General features: G+C 36.0%; 1 protein-coding gene across 1 annotated transcript; it reads left to right on the forward strand.

The window, feature by feature from the left end:
• The first annotated feature begins 1,988 nt into the window (after positions 1–1,988).
• LOC136257728 (phenylalanine-4-hydroxylase-like) lies at positions 1,989–14,318 on the forward strand. Its single transcript, XM_066051022.1, has 11 exons — positions 1,989–2,087; positions 2,137–2,235; positions 5,823–5,985; positions 8,929–9,017; positions 9,070–9,137; positions 11,137–11,187; positions 11,315–11,413; positions 11,485–11,737; positions 11,884–12,036; positions 12,205–12,338; positions 14,082–14,318. The coding sequence occupies exons 1-11, from the start codon at positions 2,067–2,069 to the stop codon at positions 14,170–14,172; spliced, it is 1,221 nt and encodes a 406-aa protein (XP_065907094.1). The 5' UTR covers positions 1,989–2,066; the 3' UTR covers positions 14,173–14,318.
• Positions 14,319–16,176: the final 1,858 nt, after the last annotated feature.

Raw genomic sequence — 16,176 nt, forward strand, 5'->3', positions numbered from 1 at the left:
AGATTTGTTTGTAGCTGAACTCTCTACATGATGGTTTCTTTGTAGCTGAACTCTTTGCAAGGTAACTTCTTCTATTGATCTCTCCACAGGGCTATTTGTTTGTAGCTGAACTCTCTACATGGTGGTTTCTTTGTAGCTGAACTCTACAAGGTGATTTTTTCTAGCTGAACTATCTCTTTCCATAGTTGCATGAACTCCCTACAAGGTAACTTCTTCTAGCTGATCTCTCTACAGGGAGATTTGTTTGTAGCTGAACTCTCTACATGATGGTTTCTTTGTAGCTGAACTCTCTACAAGGTAACTTCTTCTAGCTATTCTCTCTACAGGGAGATTTGTTTGTAGCTGAACTCTCTACATGATGGTTTCTTTGTAGCTGAACTCATTGCAAGGTAACTTCTTCTATTGATCTCTCCACAGGGCGATTTGTTTGTAGCTGAACTCTCTACATGGTGGTTTCTTTGTAGCTGAACTCTACAAGGTGATTTTTTCTAGCTGAACTATCTCTTTCCATAGTTGCATGAACTCCCTACAAGGTAACTTCTTCTAGCTGATCTCTCTACAGGGTGACTTGTGTGTAGCTGATCTCTATACAAGTTTCTTATTTCTAGCTGATCTCTTGAATTCTCTTCAGGGTGACTGCTCTATTAGGATGACTGCTCTATTAGAGTATCTCGATCTCGCACTTGCTGCACCAAGTTGGATTTCGTGTTATAACTCCGTGGCTTTAAGTCTGATTCTTCTACACCATTGATGAGCCTTTCTAAGATGATTACTTCATCTGTACAACGATTTTCAAAGCATTACCCTAAGCGGTTTATCTGGTAGGCGTGGCAAGCAGTCGTTTTTTTCTTAGCTGATCTCGATTGCGTATTTGTTACACACTGTTGGTTTTTTCATTGTATCTTCCTGGTTTTTAGCTCGATTTCTTTCAAACCACAAAAGGTTTGAGGTTCAATAGTTAACCTATTCACCCACCGATTTTCAGCTTCTTCCCATACGCGGTTTACCCTGTAGGCGTGACAACATATTGGTGTTATTTTTCGTTAATAATCTCTCATAACTCTTTGCCTGTTTATCGTATTTCAGCCAAAGTTGGTATCGAGATGGGCCTTTATATCCCCTTCTGTGTGCCAAATGTCAAGGCAATCGGATAACGCGTTCGCGTTTTATAGCAGTTTTTGTAAGTGTGCGACAAGAAAAAGAAAAATAAGAAGAAGAAAAAATAAAAACGAAGAAACTGAGCCAATTTTTGAAGTCGCATATCTCGGGAATTCGCAAAGCGATTTCGCTCAAATTTGGAATGTGGAGTGCTGCAGTTGAAGGGAATGTCCACAGCAAAAATCGTCTTGTTTCATCAAGTAAGCACAGAGCTACGGAGGTGCGAAAATTGCGTTTTCTTTCTTCCTGTCAATATACTCACGGGTGTTACGCGCCGGCTTCTTGGGCCGCACGACACACTACCGTGTGTCTTGATATTACTATTTTATGAATTTCACTGCAAATGACATACCGTGTACATAAATGCTGGTACAGAAAGTAACCTGGCTCTAACCAAGAGCGTAGATTTAAAAATAACGAAACAAATACAGCAATATGAGTAAACTTAACTAAATGTTCATAAATCGTCATATTATTGATGTGGTACTGTATAAAACAGATTTTTGAAATGTTCGTATCAATCTAGATGGCAAGTTCAGTCTCTCTAAATTTGATGACAAATCAGTAGGAATAGATCTCTATAATTATTATCATTATTTATGGTATCTATTTCTATCATTACTATATATTTATTATTATTATGATTATTATTATTATTGCAACAGGTATAGTCTACTATAATGCGTAAGGCCTGTTACACTTTATCAACAAAGATAACAATGACTAATCACAAATGTGCATAGAATAGAAATACTGCATGACACAAATATCACGCAACGCTTACGTGCCACATACATCCCTGCTGAGTTCACATATATAGTTAAGCATGACACAATTGCTACGAGGTTGCCTATGCGTACATAATTTCGTGAACCTCAAACGCTTGCGACAATCAACATATTCTCGAAATGGACCAGCCAGTAGGAAAGGTAGTCAGTATCAAATTTAAAGTTGTAGTAATTATGTAGTGCGTAATAGGCTTCTACAGAAGGTGAACACAGTGACATTATACTTGCCTCCATTGTAATTACTTTGGAACAGAAGAGGGATATTCTCAAAGCGTTAACAATAATAACGGTAAGTTAGTATTATTAAACAAGTAATTGTTAACAGTATTCGACAGAAATGTTTGCTAATCGCAGCGGCTGTTGACACAAACCAACAGTCTCAATAAACTCCAAAAGCTATTGACACAGACAATATAACAGAAGTATCAAACACACTTGTATGAAGGTAAATTTTAATGAACTAGAAACGAGCTAAAGTTGGAGAGCGCTAAGTACTTGTTGAAACCCGGCCAACGAAACTTAATGGATTAAATTTACAATACATTCATACAAACAATAAACGATATCAACAGACCTTTGGTGTTTTCACACAATAAAGCCTAAATAAATAAATAAATAAATATCATTATACTATTTACGCTTACATCACAGCTAAAGTTATGATTATTGTTACAATCAAGAGTAATTTATTCTTTAATATAAGGAAAATTAGGTATTTTAAGTTCGATTAGGAAACAAGGGAGGTTGCATACACCTTCAGATATTTTAATTGTGTTGCATATGTTTGGGAAAATCTGAGCACACCAGCAGGGCTGACTGCTCCGTAATAATAATAATAATCATACTAGTGAACATTTAATCTCTACATTTCAGTCTAGCTATACCATTGCCTGAATTAGGAATTAAAGACTATAGCTGCAGGCGTAGGCGACCTACCTTGTTTCCTTATTTTTATTTCTATGATGCATAATAGAATTTAAATCCTAATTTTCCTTATACTTGTTTGTTTTGTAACATTATTATGACCAGTGCATATATAGTATCAAAGTAAAGGATTTCGCTAGAATTAAGGTTTTCGTCTGAATGCGCGCCCCAGTTATCAATCATGGCTCGAAAGTGAAGTGGTCATTACCCTTCGCTTTCAGCTATGCTCAGCCCCTTATACATCACTATAAACGAAAAACAGTATCAGAAGCAGCTCTGCAATCAATCTATTCACCACAGAAAATACGATCGATTGTTTATTAACTTTAAGCCCATACATAGCGCTACCGCGAATCGACACCTTGGACAGTTCGCAGAAAGTAATGGGACACCAAGGAGGGTAGAGTTAAGCCCATGATGCGTGCACTGTACGTACAGTGGTATGCCAAAAGGTGCCTCTAGGGACGAAGCAACGTCGAATAGTGAAAAAAATCGATCCTGTAGTCCCAACCGTTATCTCCTCAGGTTGTCTCTTCTCAATAAACCAGGTTCTTTGCACATACAGGGAGTAAGGGTCTTCTGAAACTTTAATCAGTCTTAATTTCTTGTCATATCTTTTTTTGCATCATTTTCAAACTCAAAATAGTGCTTTGAATACGTTACACTCAAGGTAACACTTATTTCCCCTCAAAATGGAGGACATAAAATTATTTTGCGTCAGGAATTTAGCCATAATTACCACGCCCCCTGGACAAGCTCCGTCTATACTGGGTCGAGACAGCATAGCTGATAAGTAGCAAATTACAAAACATTAACGTACCCATGCCTGCATAAAATTATTTATCGTTTGATGACAAGGTGATTGATAAAATCTCCGTGGATTGTTATTCTGTGCTAGGGTTCTATTGGGGAATATACGAAGATTTTTAATTAAATCTCGGATACTGGAATGCGTAATTGTGACCCTATTTTGGAAAACCATACATCTGGGCACATTGGCCAATTTTGTTTTTATAGCTACAATGAAGCATTGAGTGGTTATCTACCTTGTGTGAAAATTTTGTGATGATACTGGTAGACCTTCAGTTCTGTAATTTAATTGTTATAAGCTCTTAAATATTGTTTAATTTTGTTTATTGATCTGTACAGTTCTGTAAAGTATTAATAATAATAATAATAATAATAATACGTTGAAGCATTCCAAAGATATGGCCAATTTACTGTCCAATACATTTCAAACTAACTTTTCATTATCAGTTTATAGAACTGAATAGTGATCAGATGTGACAAATTGATGACAAATCACTTTGTTGACAAAGATCACCATTCTTACAATCTAAAATTAATGAAAAAAGATCCTTGAGAGTTAAATCATGTGTTCTTTGTCAATTAAATCATTTGTATTATTGTCTAAAGACAAGAAAATGTTTGGTTTTGGGAATGAACAAATCACCCAATTTGTAAGTTAATTGTTGTCCCACGAATTGTGAAACTACTACATGGTCTGATATAATTCAGTATATCTCCTAGATAAAAGAAGTTTTGGGTGTGAAATTTCACAGCAAGAAGACTTAATAGTTGCTTTATCAGAATATGCAAAAAAATTAAGTTTAAAAAATCACTGAAATTTTCAATTGAGAATTCCCACAAATTTTGCATGTGCCTAGATGTATGGTTTTCCAAAATAGGGTCACAATTATGATATTCTTAGTCAATTTTGAAGCGGTTTTAGCTTGCTACACCACTCCTCTGACGAATACTGTGACTGCTCTATTAGAGTATCTCGAATAAGAGACTCTTCTCCAAAAGTGGAGCTCCATGGAACCCTTTGAACCCCCCTGGATCTGCCCCTGCATCTGAGTTGGTGCGCCAGAAATTGTTGTGTAGGTGAAAATCGGTTGTAATTTCACTCCTTGCCACGCCCACCTTATGGTCTTCCATGTTGTGCTCGCGTGTGCCCGAGGACACACCACACTTTCGGTTACTGTATAATGTATGCATTATTTTCATCATCATTGATGATTTTCTCTCTAACCCAAGCAAAGTAACTTACTACGCACTTTGAAGTACCTTCCATCTGACACTACGTTTTAAAGTTTCAAAGTAGCTATTCTGTATGGATTACAGGGCTTTATAACAGATTACAAAACAAAACTTACTTCAATGTAACGCACCCGACAAAACTAAGATTTCCGTGGTTATCTGCGTGTGGACAAGCCCATTGCGATTTTCTTCCCATTGGAGCTCTGGCGACAGGTTAAATGCACGTTGTTATTTTGTGCCGGTGTTCTATTCGGGAATATACGGAAGAATTTTTCATTAAACATCTCGGATACTAGAATACTTAGTATTAGGAGATATTATTACACCAGTATAAGCCTAATTTTAATCCTTTCACCTTAAGTCATTATTACTTTACCTTACAATTGCAACCACACTTGACATTTCATCTTTTTGGACAATAACACAATAAAAAGTAGCTAGCTATAATCATAGCTATATCTATGAGGAAATAGCTAGACAACCAATAAAATAATGATACTTATTATAATTTGTTGAGCCTCGGAAAAAGTAACTTAGAGTTAATATTATTTTGTGACTGGGCCTGTGAAAACAGGGCACTGTGGGCATAGCTAATAAATTTTGTGATGACTCATAATATTTAAGCTATGGCTATATAATTTTCTGCTATTAGAAACCTTTCAATTGGCTTTACAATAATACAACTCACGGAATGCAAATATTTCATAGATATGACCTGTTATGTGATGAGGTGTAATTTGTGCCGCCCATATGCCTTATTTTCACAGGCCCAGTAACATTTTGTCAGTTTATGGAATGGTATAATAGGTTGGAAAGTGTATTTATGACCAATCTTTCTGTAATTATTAGTTGTTTCGTAAAAATAGTCTTGATTGATTTAAATTGGCAAACATTACATTGCAATTTTAGGATGCTGAAATCAATTATCATCATATCGAGACTAGATCATCACAAATTGATCCTAATAATCAGTGCGATGTTTTTGTAAAGTTTGAGTGTGAGCAGAAAATAGCTGTTGGACTTCAAATGTCATTGAAGGAGACATTTAAATCAGTTTTGATTATTGATCATGGTATGCAGATGTCAAGTCACTATATGTATATGGTCACATGTTGTCATTAATATTGTATAAGTGTTGAGGAAAATTAAGTATCAAAGAAATTAAAAGCAATGAAACAGGAAAGGTCTTCTATACCTGCAACTGAACTAGTACATTTTAATTCATACTTCAGTTGTACATGGTCTACCAAAACTTTAACCATCATTGTATAAGAAGGAAATAAATTTAATTAAACTCAACAAACAATTGTTCATTTATGACACTCACAAAACTGTAAAAACAAGGTTTTATTTTTCAATTCTGTGTACACAGGGGCGGATCTAGGATTTATAAAAGGGGGGGCTAACTCAAGGTACTAATCTCTTAGGTAGAGGTGTGCAAAGCACACTTCCCTGCATGCAAAGCATGCTGGAACTAGGGGGGTCTGGGGGCATGCCCCCCAGGAAAATTTTGAAAAATAGATGCTAAAATACTGCAATTTGGAGACATTTCCACATAAAATTCATACCTGTAGATATTTTATATACTGCCTTTAGATTATAGGTATGGCTCTCTGAAGCATTTTGCTAATGGAAAAGTTTGGGTAGGTACTGACAACCAAGTACATGATGCACCCCTTTCACAATAGCAAAACACTGAATAGGTTCATGTTAGAATAAGAATGTTGAAAGTGGAAAATTTTGAAATTTGAACAATACAAGATTGAATCTGAGAGCATTTTCAATGGAAATTGTGTACCTGAATTAAGTATTGCCATGCATATTAACTACACAAGTAGATGCATGAATGAAGTCCTTTAAACAGACCAATGCACTTCATTGTATGTATAAGTGCAGCAGATTTGGAAAAATTCCATAACAACATGTTTCCAGTGAATGTTCTATTAGAATAGTTAGCTGACTGCCTTATTAGAGTATCTCGATCTTGTACACCTCCACTGTTGATCCGGGTCCTTGATGCATAAACTTTAGCATAAATCTACTGATGATACCTTGAAAAGATGTTTATAAGGTAGTTTTATGAGTATTTGTATTATTAGTGATCATATAATTATGCTAAAACAAAATTTCATTATAATACTCAGCATATTGATCAAGTAAAGCCTAAATATGAAGGGGGGGCTTCAGCCCCCAAAGCCCCCCCCCCCCCCCCCCCCCCTGGATCCGCCCCTGGTACACTTACTGTTTCTTATCCAAACTGAGAATATCCACTAACACCCCATTCATCCATTACTTTTATTTTCATAAACCTTACTCAAATATAATGTTCAAATGTTACTTTACATGATGACCAAACTTACACTTGTAGTTGCTTGTTTAATAGAATATTTACCTTGCTGTGACATGACTGGCGGTGAGCCAGTCAGCCAGCACATAAAACTTGATTTTTGATTGAGCACTCCCTGAATGCCAATTACTGAAATACAGTGTAGCTGTGCTGCTTTGTTTTCAGCCATTCATCACATGCTCTGATTGCTACACAACATTACAAATGAATAACAGTATAAGGAGTATAGCTGCCTTTCAATTCAGTCACTACAGAGATCATTTGCAATTATGGTGATAGCCAGTGCTAAAACCTTAAAGTCAGGTAAAATTGATTTACAGTTTATTGTCACTGCCTGCAATATATTGCAAGATTGTTCCAAAATTTCATTATTCACTATTTGATCTTGTGATACATTGAATTATGGGTAGAGTACATTTTCACAATATTGGGGCTATAGCACTCAGTCTAGTATATAACTTATAAAGAGGCATTTATTTGGTCTAAAGCTCCCATGATGCTCTGGCAACTGGCAAAGCTCCATCTGAAATATGCTGGATTGCCAGGTACTTAAGGGCTTTAGTCTGGGAAACTCGGTCTTATGGCCTATTTGATAGTACCGAGAAATTCCAGTTTATGTATTTTTTAGCTTGCCAATGATTGAATCTATTTGCAACAAATTTTCACTTGTTTTATTCTACAATTTCTTACCCTTTAGAGCATCGACTGTACACATAACCAACAGCTAAGCTTCCTGCTACTTAGATAACTTTAAAACCAAAGTTGGCTCTACCATAAATATTAAAAAGGAAGGGGTAAGAATGAATTAGGCCAAGTTATGGGCCATCCAGGTGTAAAAACTGGCTACCAGGGCCGCCCACAGGGGGGAGGGGGGGGGGGCAACTGGGGCATTTTGCCCCTGGCCCCAGCCTGAAAGGGGCCCCAGGAGGCCCCATGAAGGGCCCCCTGAATACCTGTTTAAAAGATCGATATACTCTAATAGAGCAGTCAGATCTAAATACTCTAATAGAGCAGTCACAGTATTCTTCAGAGGAGCAGTGTAGCAAGCTTATAGATAAGGAGACATGGTTGGTGATGGGTAGTTATTGTCATTGCCAGCAGGTTGTGACCTTTTTTTTTTTTTTTTTTTTTGGTCTTCACCTTACAACTTGGGTCAAAGGCCCCACTTTAACTCTTTGCCCTGGGCCCCTTAATTTCTCTGGGCGGCCCTGCTGGCTACAATAAAAGAAATTTACAGCACAGGTTTTATTCAACACTATGGAGCTAACCAGCCACCCTGCAGGCTGACCAGAGCTCCATTTAATAAAGCTCCACACCTCATTAATGAATTGCAATTGTGTTTGGGAAAAGCAGCCAACAAAAGTAGACCACTCAAGTGATTTTGATGGTGCTATTTGAAAAAATCAAGCCTGTTGTCATGAGCAATAAGACTATTTTTCCTAGATTCAGTCATATAGCTCTTATGTATACACACCAGACTTTCTCATTTAAATACTTGAGAAATTGTGTAGCATATTGCACTGCATAATTGGAATGTTCCATTGTTCTTTTGTTCCATAATCATTTAAACAAAGAAGACAATGTCTTAATAAGAGAAATGTAGCAAATTTAATGACATTGATTTACTATTATGCACACAATCATGATTGTTGTCTTGTTTAATTTCAGAAATTTGGTTTCCACGCACACTTGAGGACCTAGACAAAACTGGTTCTCGAGTTGAGGGCTACGGGGGAAAACTGGATGCTGACCATCCAGTGAGAATTGATAATATAGTGACTAGGTTACTTTGTTGATTGTAATGTATAGGGGTTCAAAGATGACGTCTATCGTAAAAGGAGGCTGGAAATTGCAGATATTGCAAATAACTACAAGCAGTGAGTTAATAGTAATAAGACACTTTCTAGTGAAATAATTTTATCTTTAAGAGAGTTGCAATAATATGATAACTTATAAGGCAGTCAAAAATGTTGCATGAAAAACCAGCTGGTAAACAGACAGCTCCTGGAAGAACATATACAATCACATTTTCAATCACATTATTTATCATGTCATGAATAGTTTTGTGGCTTAAAACCATTGATGTATATAATGATGATAAACCTTGTTCCTTCAAATGCTTGGATGGGAACTACATTGTTATTTGGATTGGCCTTATTATGAATCAACACCATGCAGTGGAGAAAGAGTTAATTAATGAAAGAAATGTGCTACAAAGGAGGACAAAGGTAAGGCCATGATTTATGCAGTGTAATTGCTGCAGTTAGTGAAAAGACATGTCTCAGACTGAAGTAATTTGAACTTACCAAGCTGGTAAAGTTAACCTTAGTCCACTTATGCTTGGCTGGAGGTATCAGTTAGTTACACTGTAGTTAGTCAGTTGATTAACAGACAAATTAATTTCAGTTAAGATAGAAAATTGCATGCACGGAAAGTTTTGGAAGGGTTAGCTCTGGGATCACCCTGCAGCACGTTTGGGCTTGGTTGTATACCTAACTAATGCTGCCAAATTATCATTAAGGAACTGGATTTAGGGTGATATTTTCTGTGTTAGAAGTACCCAAAACCATTGAAATTGTTATTGTAGAGTACTATCATACTGTATGAATATTGGTTTAACAGGGCGGACAATTGGTGCCTGAAAAGTATACAAATACACGGTATGAGTGTATTACAAACACTCAATTATGGTCCTGACAATCAAAGGTTGATTTGACAAATAGCATGAAGTTAACAATATTATGGCCTTAGTTTTGTCTGGAATGTGAGTTAGTAATTACCTCTCACTGGCAACAAGTGCTCCTTCATTCCTTACCACCCCTCCTTTACAATGAGACAGCAACTCAATAGCCTTGTTAGAACTTACATGTCCCTTGAATATAATAGAGCAACTTGAATGTACAAGGGATCACAAATGGAAGAAAAAAAAATTTTTTTTTAAATTCGGAAATCTTATTTTATATGCATATATACAGTACAATTAGCTGTTTTAGAACAGTCATCTTTCAAACTGTGTAAACTAATTTCTTTAGAATGAGTCCAATGCTACCTAACTACAGATGATTTTTGATGTGGCAGCTGGAGTATGTCAGTTTTTTTTATTTTAAAGGAATCTTCCTGGCTAGGGATTGCCCAGACTGGTTCAAAGTGTACTCTATCGTTCTGGCAGCCTAATGCACTTGCTAGGGTTATTGTTCCAGCAGTCCACTAGGTTATTAAACACACCTGCTGTATGAAATTAAAGTTTTGGTGAGTTTGAAGTGAGCTAGGTATGAAGTTAAGTTTTTGGTAAATTTGAAGTGAGTTAGATTTGGAACACATGAAGACCAGCCTCTGAAAAAAAATCAGACCAACCGTAGGTTTCCTCTAACCTACCAAAATATTACCTTCATACAGGTAGTGTGTTTGATAATCTGGTGAACTGCCAGAACAATAGCCCTGGCAAAGTGCATCCGGCTGCTGGAATGATAGCCTAATTCACGAAAGTGGATAACTGTCAGCAGTGTAGCAAAGTAGTTACTAATCTGGATTCACAATCAAGGCTTCTGATTTAAATCCCAGTCTTTTCTTTGCTTCAGCACCTTTTGTATATGTTATATTCACTTTACTGTCAGGACAATAATAACAACATAATTATTTTAAAAATAAACTGTATTTCCTTCCCACATCTTTGTGTGTGCAGTAATTACATTCCATCTGTGACTGTGTGGTCCTGAGATCTCACGCTACTTATTTGAATGCTTTGTATATACAGTAAAAATAATGACAGTTTTCTTATTACCACAGGCACTCATTGTAATATGCATTCATACCAATGCTATAACTATCGCAGGATCTATGTTGATTTTGCTTGTTACAATGTTATGTTGTCCTCAGTGGTCAGAAAATTCCAAAATTGGACTACACACCTGCTGAAATTAAGACATGGTAAGAAATCAATGTTGCAGTCTATGTTATGCAATATGCATGGACATATATGGTGACAGAAAACTTTAAGCATAGTTATTTCTTTTGCAGCCTTATTATTGTCTGTGTACAAAATGTGTTTTTCAAGGTCTACAGTCTACGAGGAGCTTACTAAACTACATGCCACTCATGCATGTAAGGAGTATAATGATAACTTCCCACTACTAGAAAAGAAGTGCGGCTTCCGGTAAGCAAATACTAAAATTATTTACATAGATATGCCCTTTGAACTTTCATCAAAGTTCCTTATTGTTGTAGTAAAGACAACATACCACAATTGGAGGATGTTTCCGAATACCTCAAAAAGTGTAGTGGCTTTCGACTAAGACCAGTTGCTGGTTTGCTCACACCACGAGATTTTTTGGCTGGATTGGCATTCAAGGTGTTCCATTCCACTCAGTACATCAGGCATGGGTCAAAGCCCATGTATACACCTGAACCTGATGTGTGCCATGAATTGATGGGACATGTACCACTGCTTGCTGATCCAACTTTTGCCAAATTCTCCCAAGTTTGTTACCATCTACAGTGTATATTATTCTAATATTAAAAAGTCTAGTATTAATTAATTTGTTTAGTTTTGCTTATGTTGCCATATATGCCATATATGTACATTAGGAGTTATAGTATAGTCTGGTTATAAGTTATGTATTACAGGATATCGGATTAGCAAGTTTAGGAGCACCAGCAGAGTATATACAGAAATTGTCTACATTTTACTGGTTCACAATTGAATTTGGAATATGCAAACAAGGTGGGAAGAAGAAGGCTTATGGTGCTGGACTGATGTCTTCATTTGGAGAGTTACAGGTACTGTACAATGTAAACTTGAATATCATGAATCAGTCTGTAACTTGATAGCAATTATTAGTATGTATGCCCAAACTTAATGGGCTATATAATTACATTATCATATTAATTGTGAAACCTATTATTATCAGTGTTAACTACTGAGGTGATGTCTTATTCTCTGTATAGCACTGCCTCTCTGACAAGCCAGAGGTGCTGCCATTTAATCCAGAGAAGATTGTAGTCACAGACTACCCTATCACTACAATGCAACCACTATATTTTCTTGCTGAAAGTTTTGAAGATGCCAGAAAGAAACTAAAGTATGTCACATAATGATTATTGTATAAATTAATAAAATAGGTGGTGGAAACAGTAGTCATGGTGCTACTTTTATTGGCCAAATTTTTGTGCAAAGATACACTGGTGGAACAGTCAACCACTCTCACTTTTACATTCCACTTAAAAACTATATAGAACATACAGTAAGAATGCAGAACTGGCGATTTGTCTGAGGAAACCGTTAGCTTTGAGAGTGCTTTAGACAATTTCATTGTGTTGATGAAACAATTCTGTATTTCATTGTCATATGTAGTGGTCCATCACTTCTCCACTGCCCTTGAGCAAATACTGAAGTCAATGATTTGAATTTTTGAATGAATAGTGACTAACAATTGATAACTAAAAAGTAATATTTGATTTATTGTACCTATATAGCCAGAAAGTTTAGTGGGTGGATCTTTGGTGAATTTGCCTTGATGGGATTTTGGCAAAAAGTTTGTTGAATTTGTGAGTAGCTAATACAGATTTGTATTCAACAAACAATTTGGCGGTTGGCAAATCAGTGCTCATTCACAAATGTTCTTCTGGCTAAACTTTTCTGCTATACTGTATCTAAAAGCAATATAGACTATTGTTACATAATTCCAAACCTTGCTTTGTCGAAATGCATCACTTTATAGGTAGTATCAAGAGATACTCTTGGTATTAGTAACTGTTTAATTTTCAAATACTGTACCATGCAATCAAATATTTTAGCTTTCATAATTCACTAATAATTATGTTATAATTAATTAATTAATCACATTGCTATGCATTGTTAAGAAAGCGTGACCACAAAGATTTGTATGTACCATTTTGTTTAGTTATCCTGGGCAAGAGTCCATGGTCCTGCTTTAGCCTGACTACCTACAACTATAGATTCTCTAAGTCATCATGATCTAATATTTTCCAATACTGGCTTGTATCAACTAAACATTGTTGCTTATAATGAGGAAGTGAAAGTGTTAACTTAATTGGAACTCAACTGCCCATGTTGTTCATATGGAGATCCTGTAGCTGCACAAATCTCTAAAGCAGCTAATTAAAATACCTAAATATCAATTTAATATAGTAGCATAACTCGACGATTTTGGCTTCTCCTGCCAATCAGTACCTTACTGTAATAATCAGCTGAGCTGGACCTTTCCTAAGGAGAGTATCAATATTATTCACAAGGTTATAAACTATTCATCCACCCATTGCCAATGAGTACTTGAATCGTAAAGCAGCAGCATTTTTTACAAATGCTTTTCAAAGAATACTTTTTGCTATAACTTGCTTTATTGTAATTGTACTTTACATTTCCTTGTCATGGCTACAGTGGCTTTTGACTATTTTGTAGCTACATGTGACCGAGGTTTGTATATTTTAGTGTATATCTTGTGGTACCACACCTTGTTTGAGCCTATTAACAAAGGCAGATGGAATCTTTGGCAAGTTAGATATGAGAGATATATAGTATTGCCTTAATCATTTGGCTCAGATTTGAAGTATTTCTGAGTAACCAAGCACCCATGGTACCCATGCTTACTACAAAATTCAAAGCTTGTCATACTTTAATGAGATGAAGTATTAAAGATGGTAAATATCATGTGAATTGTGATGAGAATTGTTAAACCATTGCTGCACGTAAATGACATAATTATGGTAGTGGCTCACTTGTGCTTGGGTATTTATTTGAGGCACAAGTTTTTCCCTTTTTTTCTGAATCACATATTAATAATTATTCCTCTTCATCACTGTAGGGAATTTGCAGATACTATTCCTAAGCCATTCTCCCTGCATTATAATTCTGAGAACAACAGTGTGGAAGTGATTCCAAAGGATGTGCAATAGCTGCAAGAAGCACCATGGAAACTGTAACTTATGTAATGCTGCGCTGAACTATTTTGGCATTGCCAATATATATTTAACTCTTTTATTTTGTGCATTCATATATTCATATTGTATATGAGCCATTTATCAATGCTGTTATGTAATAATTATTGTGATTATACAGTAGTAGCTTTAAGTATAATCAACCAGTTGCATCACACAATTGAATTTTTTTTGTCAGATATGAAATCAGCTACTTGAACCTGCATCTATATACTTGCTTGAAATTTTGTAGTCAGTGGCGGATCCAGGATGGGGCATTTGGGGCAAATGCCCCCCCTTCAAGAAATTGCATACAAGATCGAGATACTCTAATAGAGCAGTCAATTACTCTAATAAAGCAGTCACAATGTTCATGAGGCAGTGTAGCTTACCTATGAAGCTATAAATAGGATTCTATTTTACATAACAGACGTGATATAGTTGGTAAGGATAACTAGCTATTATTGTCATGACCTTTTTTTTTTTTGGTCTTCAACTGGTTTTCAGCAAGTTTTTTTGGTCTTCAACTGTTTTTCAGAAAGGTGCCCCCCCCCTCTTTCCAAACTCTGGATCCGCCCCTGGTAGTGTATATACAGGTGATGGAAAGTGCAGTACTTTCCACTCAGACTCTGTTAACTTACAATTGCAGTTATAATGCTCAGGTGGATATATATATTTCTATGTGTAGAGCAAGATTAAACTCAGCTGTGACTGAATTTTGGAAAATCACCCATATGGGCGTGCATGAAATAATTAGAATTTTTCAGGTTTAGTAGGTTGCTAATAAGAGCAGGAAACAGTTCTAAAAATATTTAAAGAATTTTCTTGTAATTTAAGGTATTGAAAATGGCTTAAAACCATCAAAAAGTAGATTTGCACTATGAAGTTTGTAATCTGATCATTAAATATTTTAGGTGTCAAATGTGCCCATATGGGTGATTTTCCAAAATTCGGTCACATATATAAAGTACCCAATAAAGGTCAATTTTTGTGTTTAGGCCATTTTATTCCTTATACCCTGTCACTGGTGTTAATAGATGGCTGCACTCAGCCACCAGTGGTGCAAAAAAATCCTTGATGAAGTAGCTGGTGAGGCAGGCAGGGATGAGAAACTAATAATTAAGTTTATGTGGTCTATTGTACACCTACCAAAGGCTCATATTTCCAAAGGATTTTTTAGAAATATGTGGAAGTATCACCCTTCCAATGCCTTTACAATGACTTGGAAAGCATCTGAAAGTTGATAGTTTTTTTTGTAGTGAGAAATTGCATTGTCACCTAAGAGCATTAAATACATCAGCTACCTTAACTGCTAAGAAAAGGATAAAATAAGACTACTTTTGAAGGCTGAGTATGTGTCATCGGATGAGTCAGATATGGAAATTGATAGAGCACAAGCAGTGATGATGTAGCAATAGATGAACAGCAGCAAAGAAAGAAACTTATCTATCATAGGCTGTCATGGAGGTCACGCAAGTTACACCTCGCTTTTGAGAGTTTCGATAGAAAGTTGGCTAGCCAGCATACCAATAAAGCCAAAGCATTGTGTTATGAAGTCACATGCATATGTAAGTGACTCAATTAGGCATGCCCTAAGTAGGCAGTCGAACTATTTTCTTGATGTAAATTCCATATATCTTACAGAGTACATGTAAGAAAAATAATAAGCACATATCATGTATTGCATACTTGTATGTTTACACCACATGCACAACAGGTAAAACATGTAATTTTTTGTAGTATGAAAGGATATACTTTTGAGAACTTTTTAAGCACTTGTACTTGTACTTAAAGTACTATGAAACGTTCTTGGTCCCATGCCCAATACTGTATAATTAGTATACTGACAACACAGTTGCTAATAATATCTGTACCTGGCTAGGGGGGCAGCAGATATACTTTGACAGAACAAAAGAATGCAGATGAATTCTCATTTCATCAGCTCCATTTGACAAATTAAATGCTGATGAAAATCTTTAGACT

Source organism: Dysidea avara, chromosome 1 (genome assembly GCF_963678975.1).
Source record: "Dysidea avara chromosome 1, odDysAvar1.4, whole genome shotgun sequence".
In the NCBI taxonomy this organism is placed as follows: domain Eukaryota; kingdom Metazoa; phylum Porifera; class Demospongiae; order Dictyoceratida; family Dysideidae; genus Dysidea; species Dysidea avara.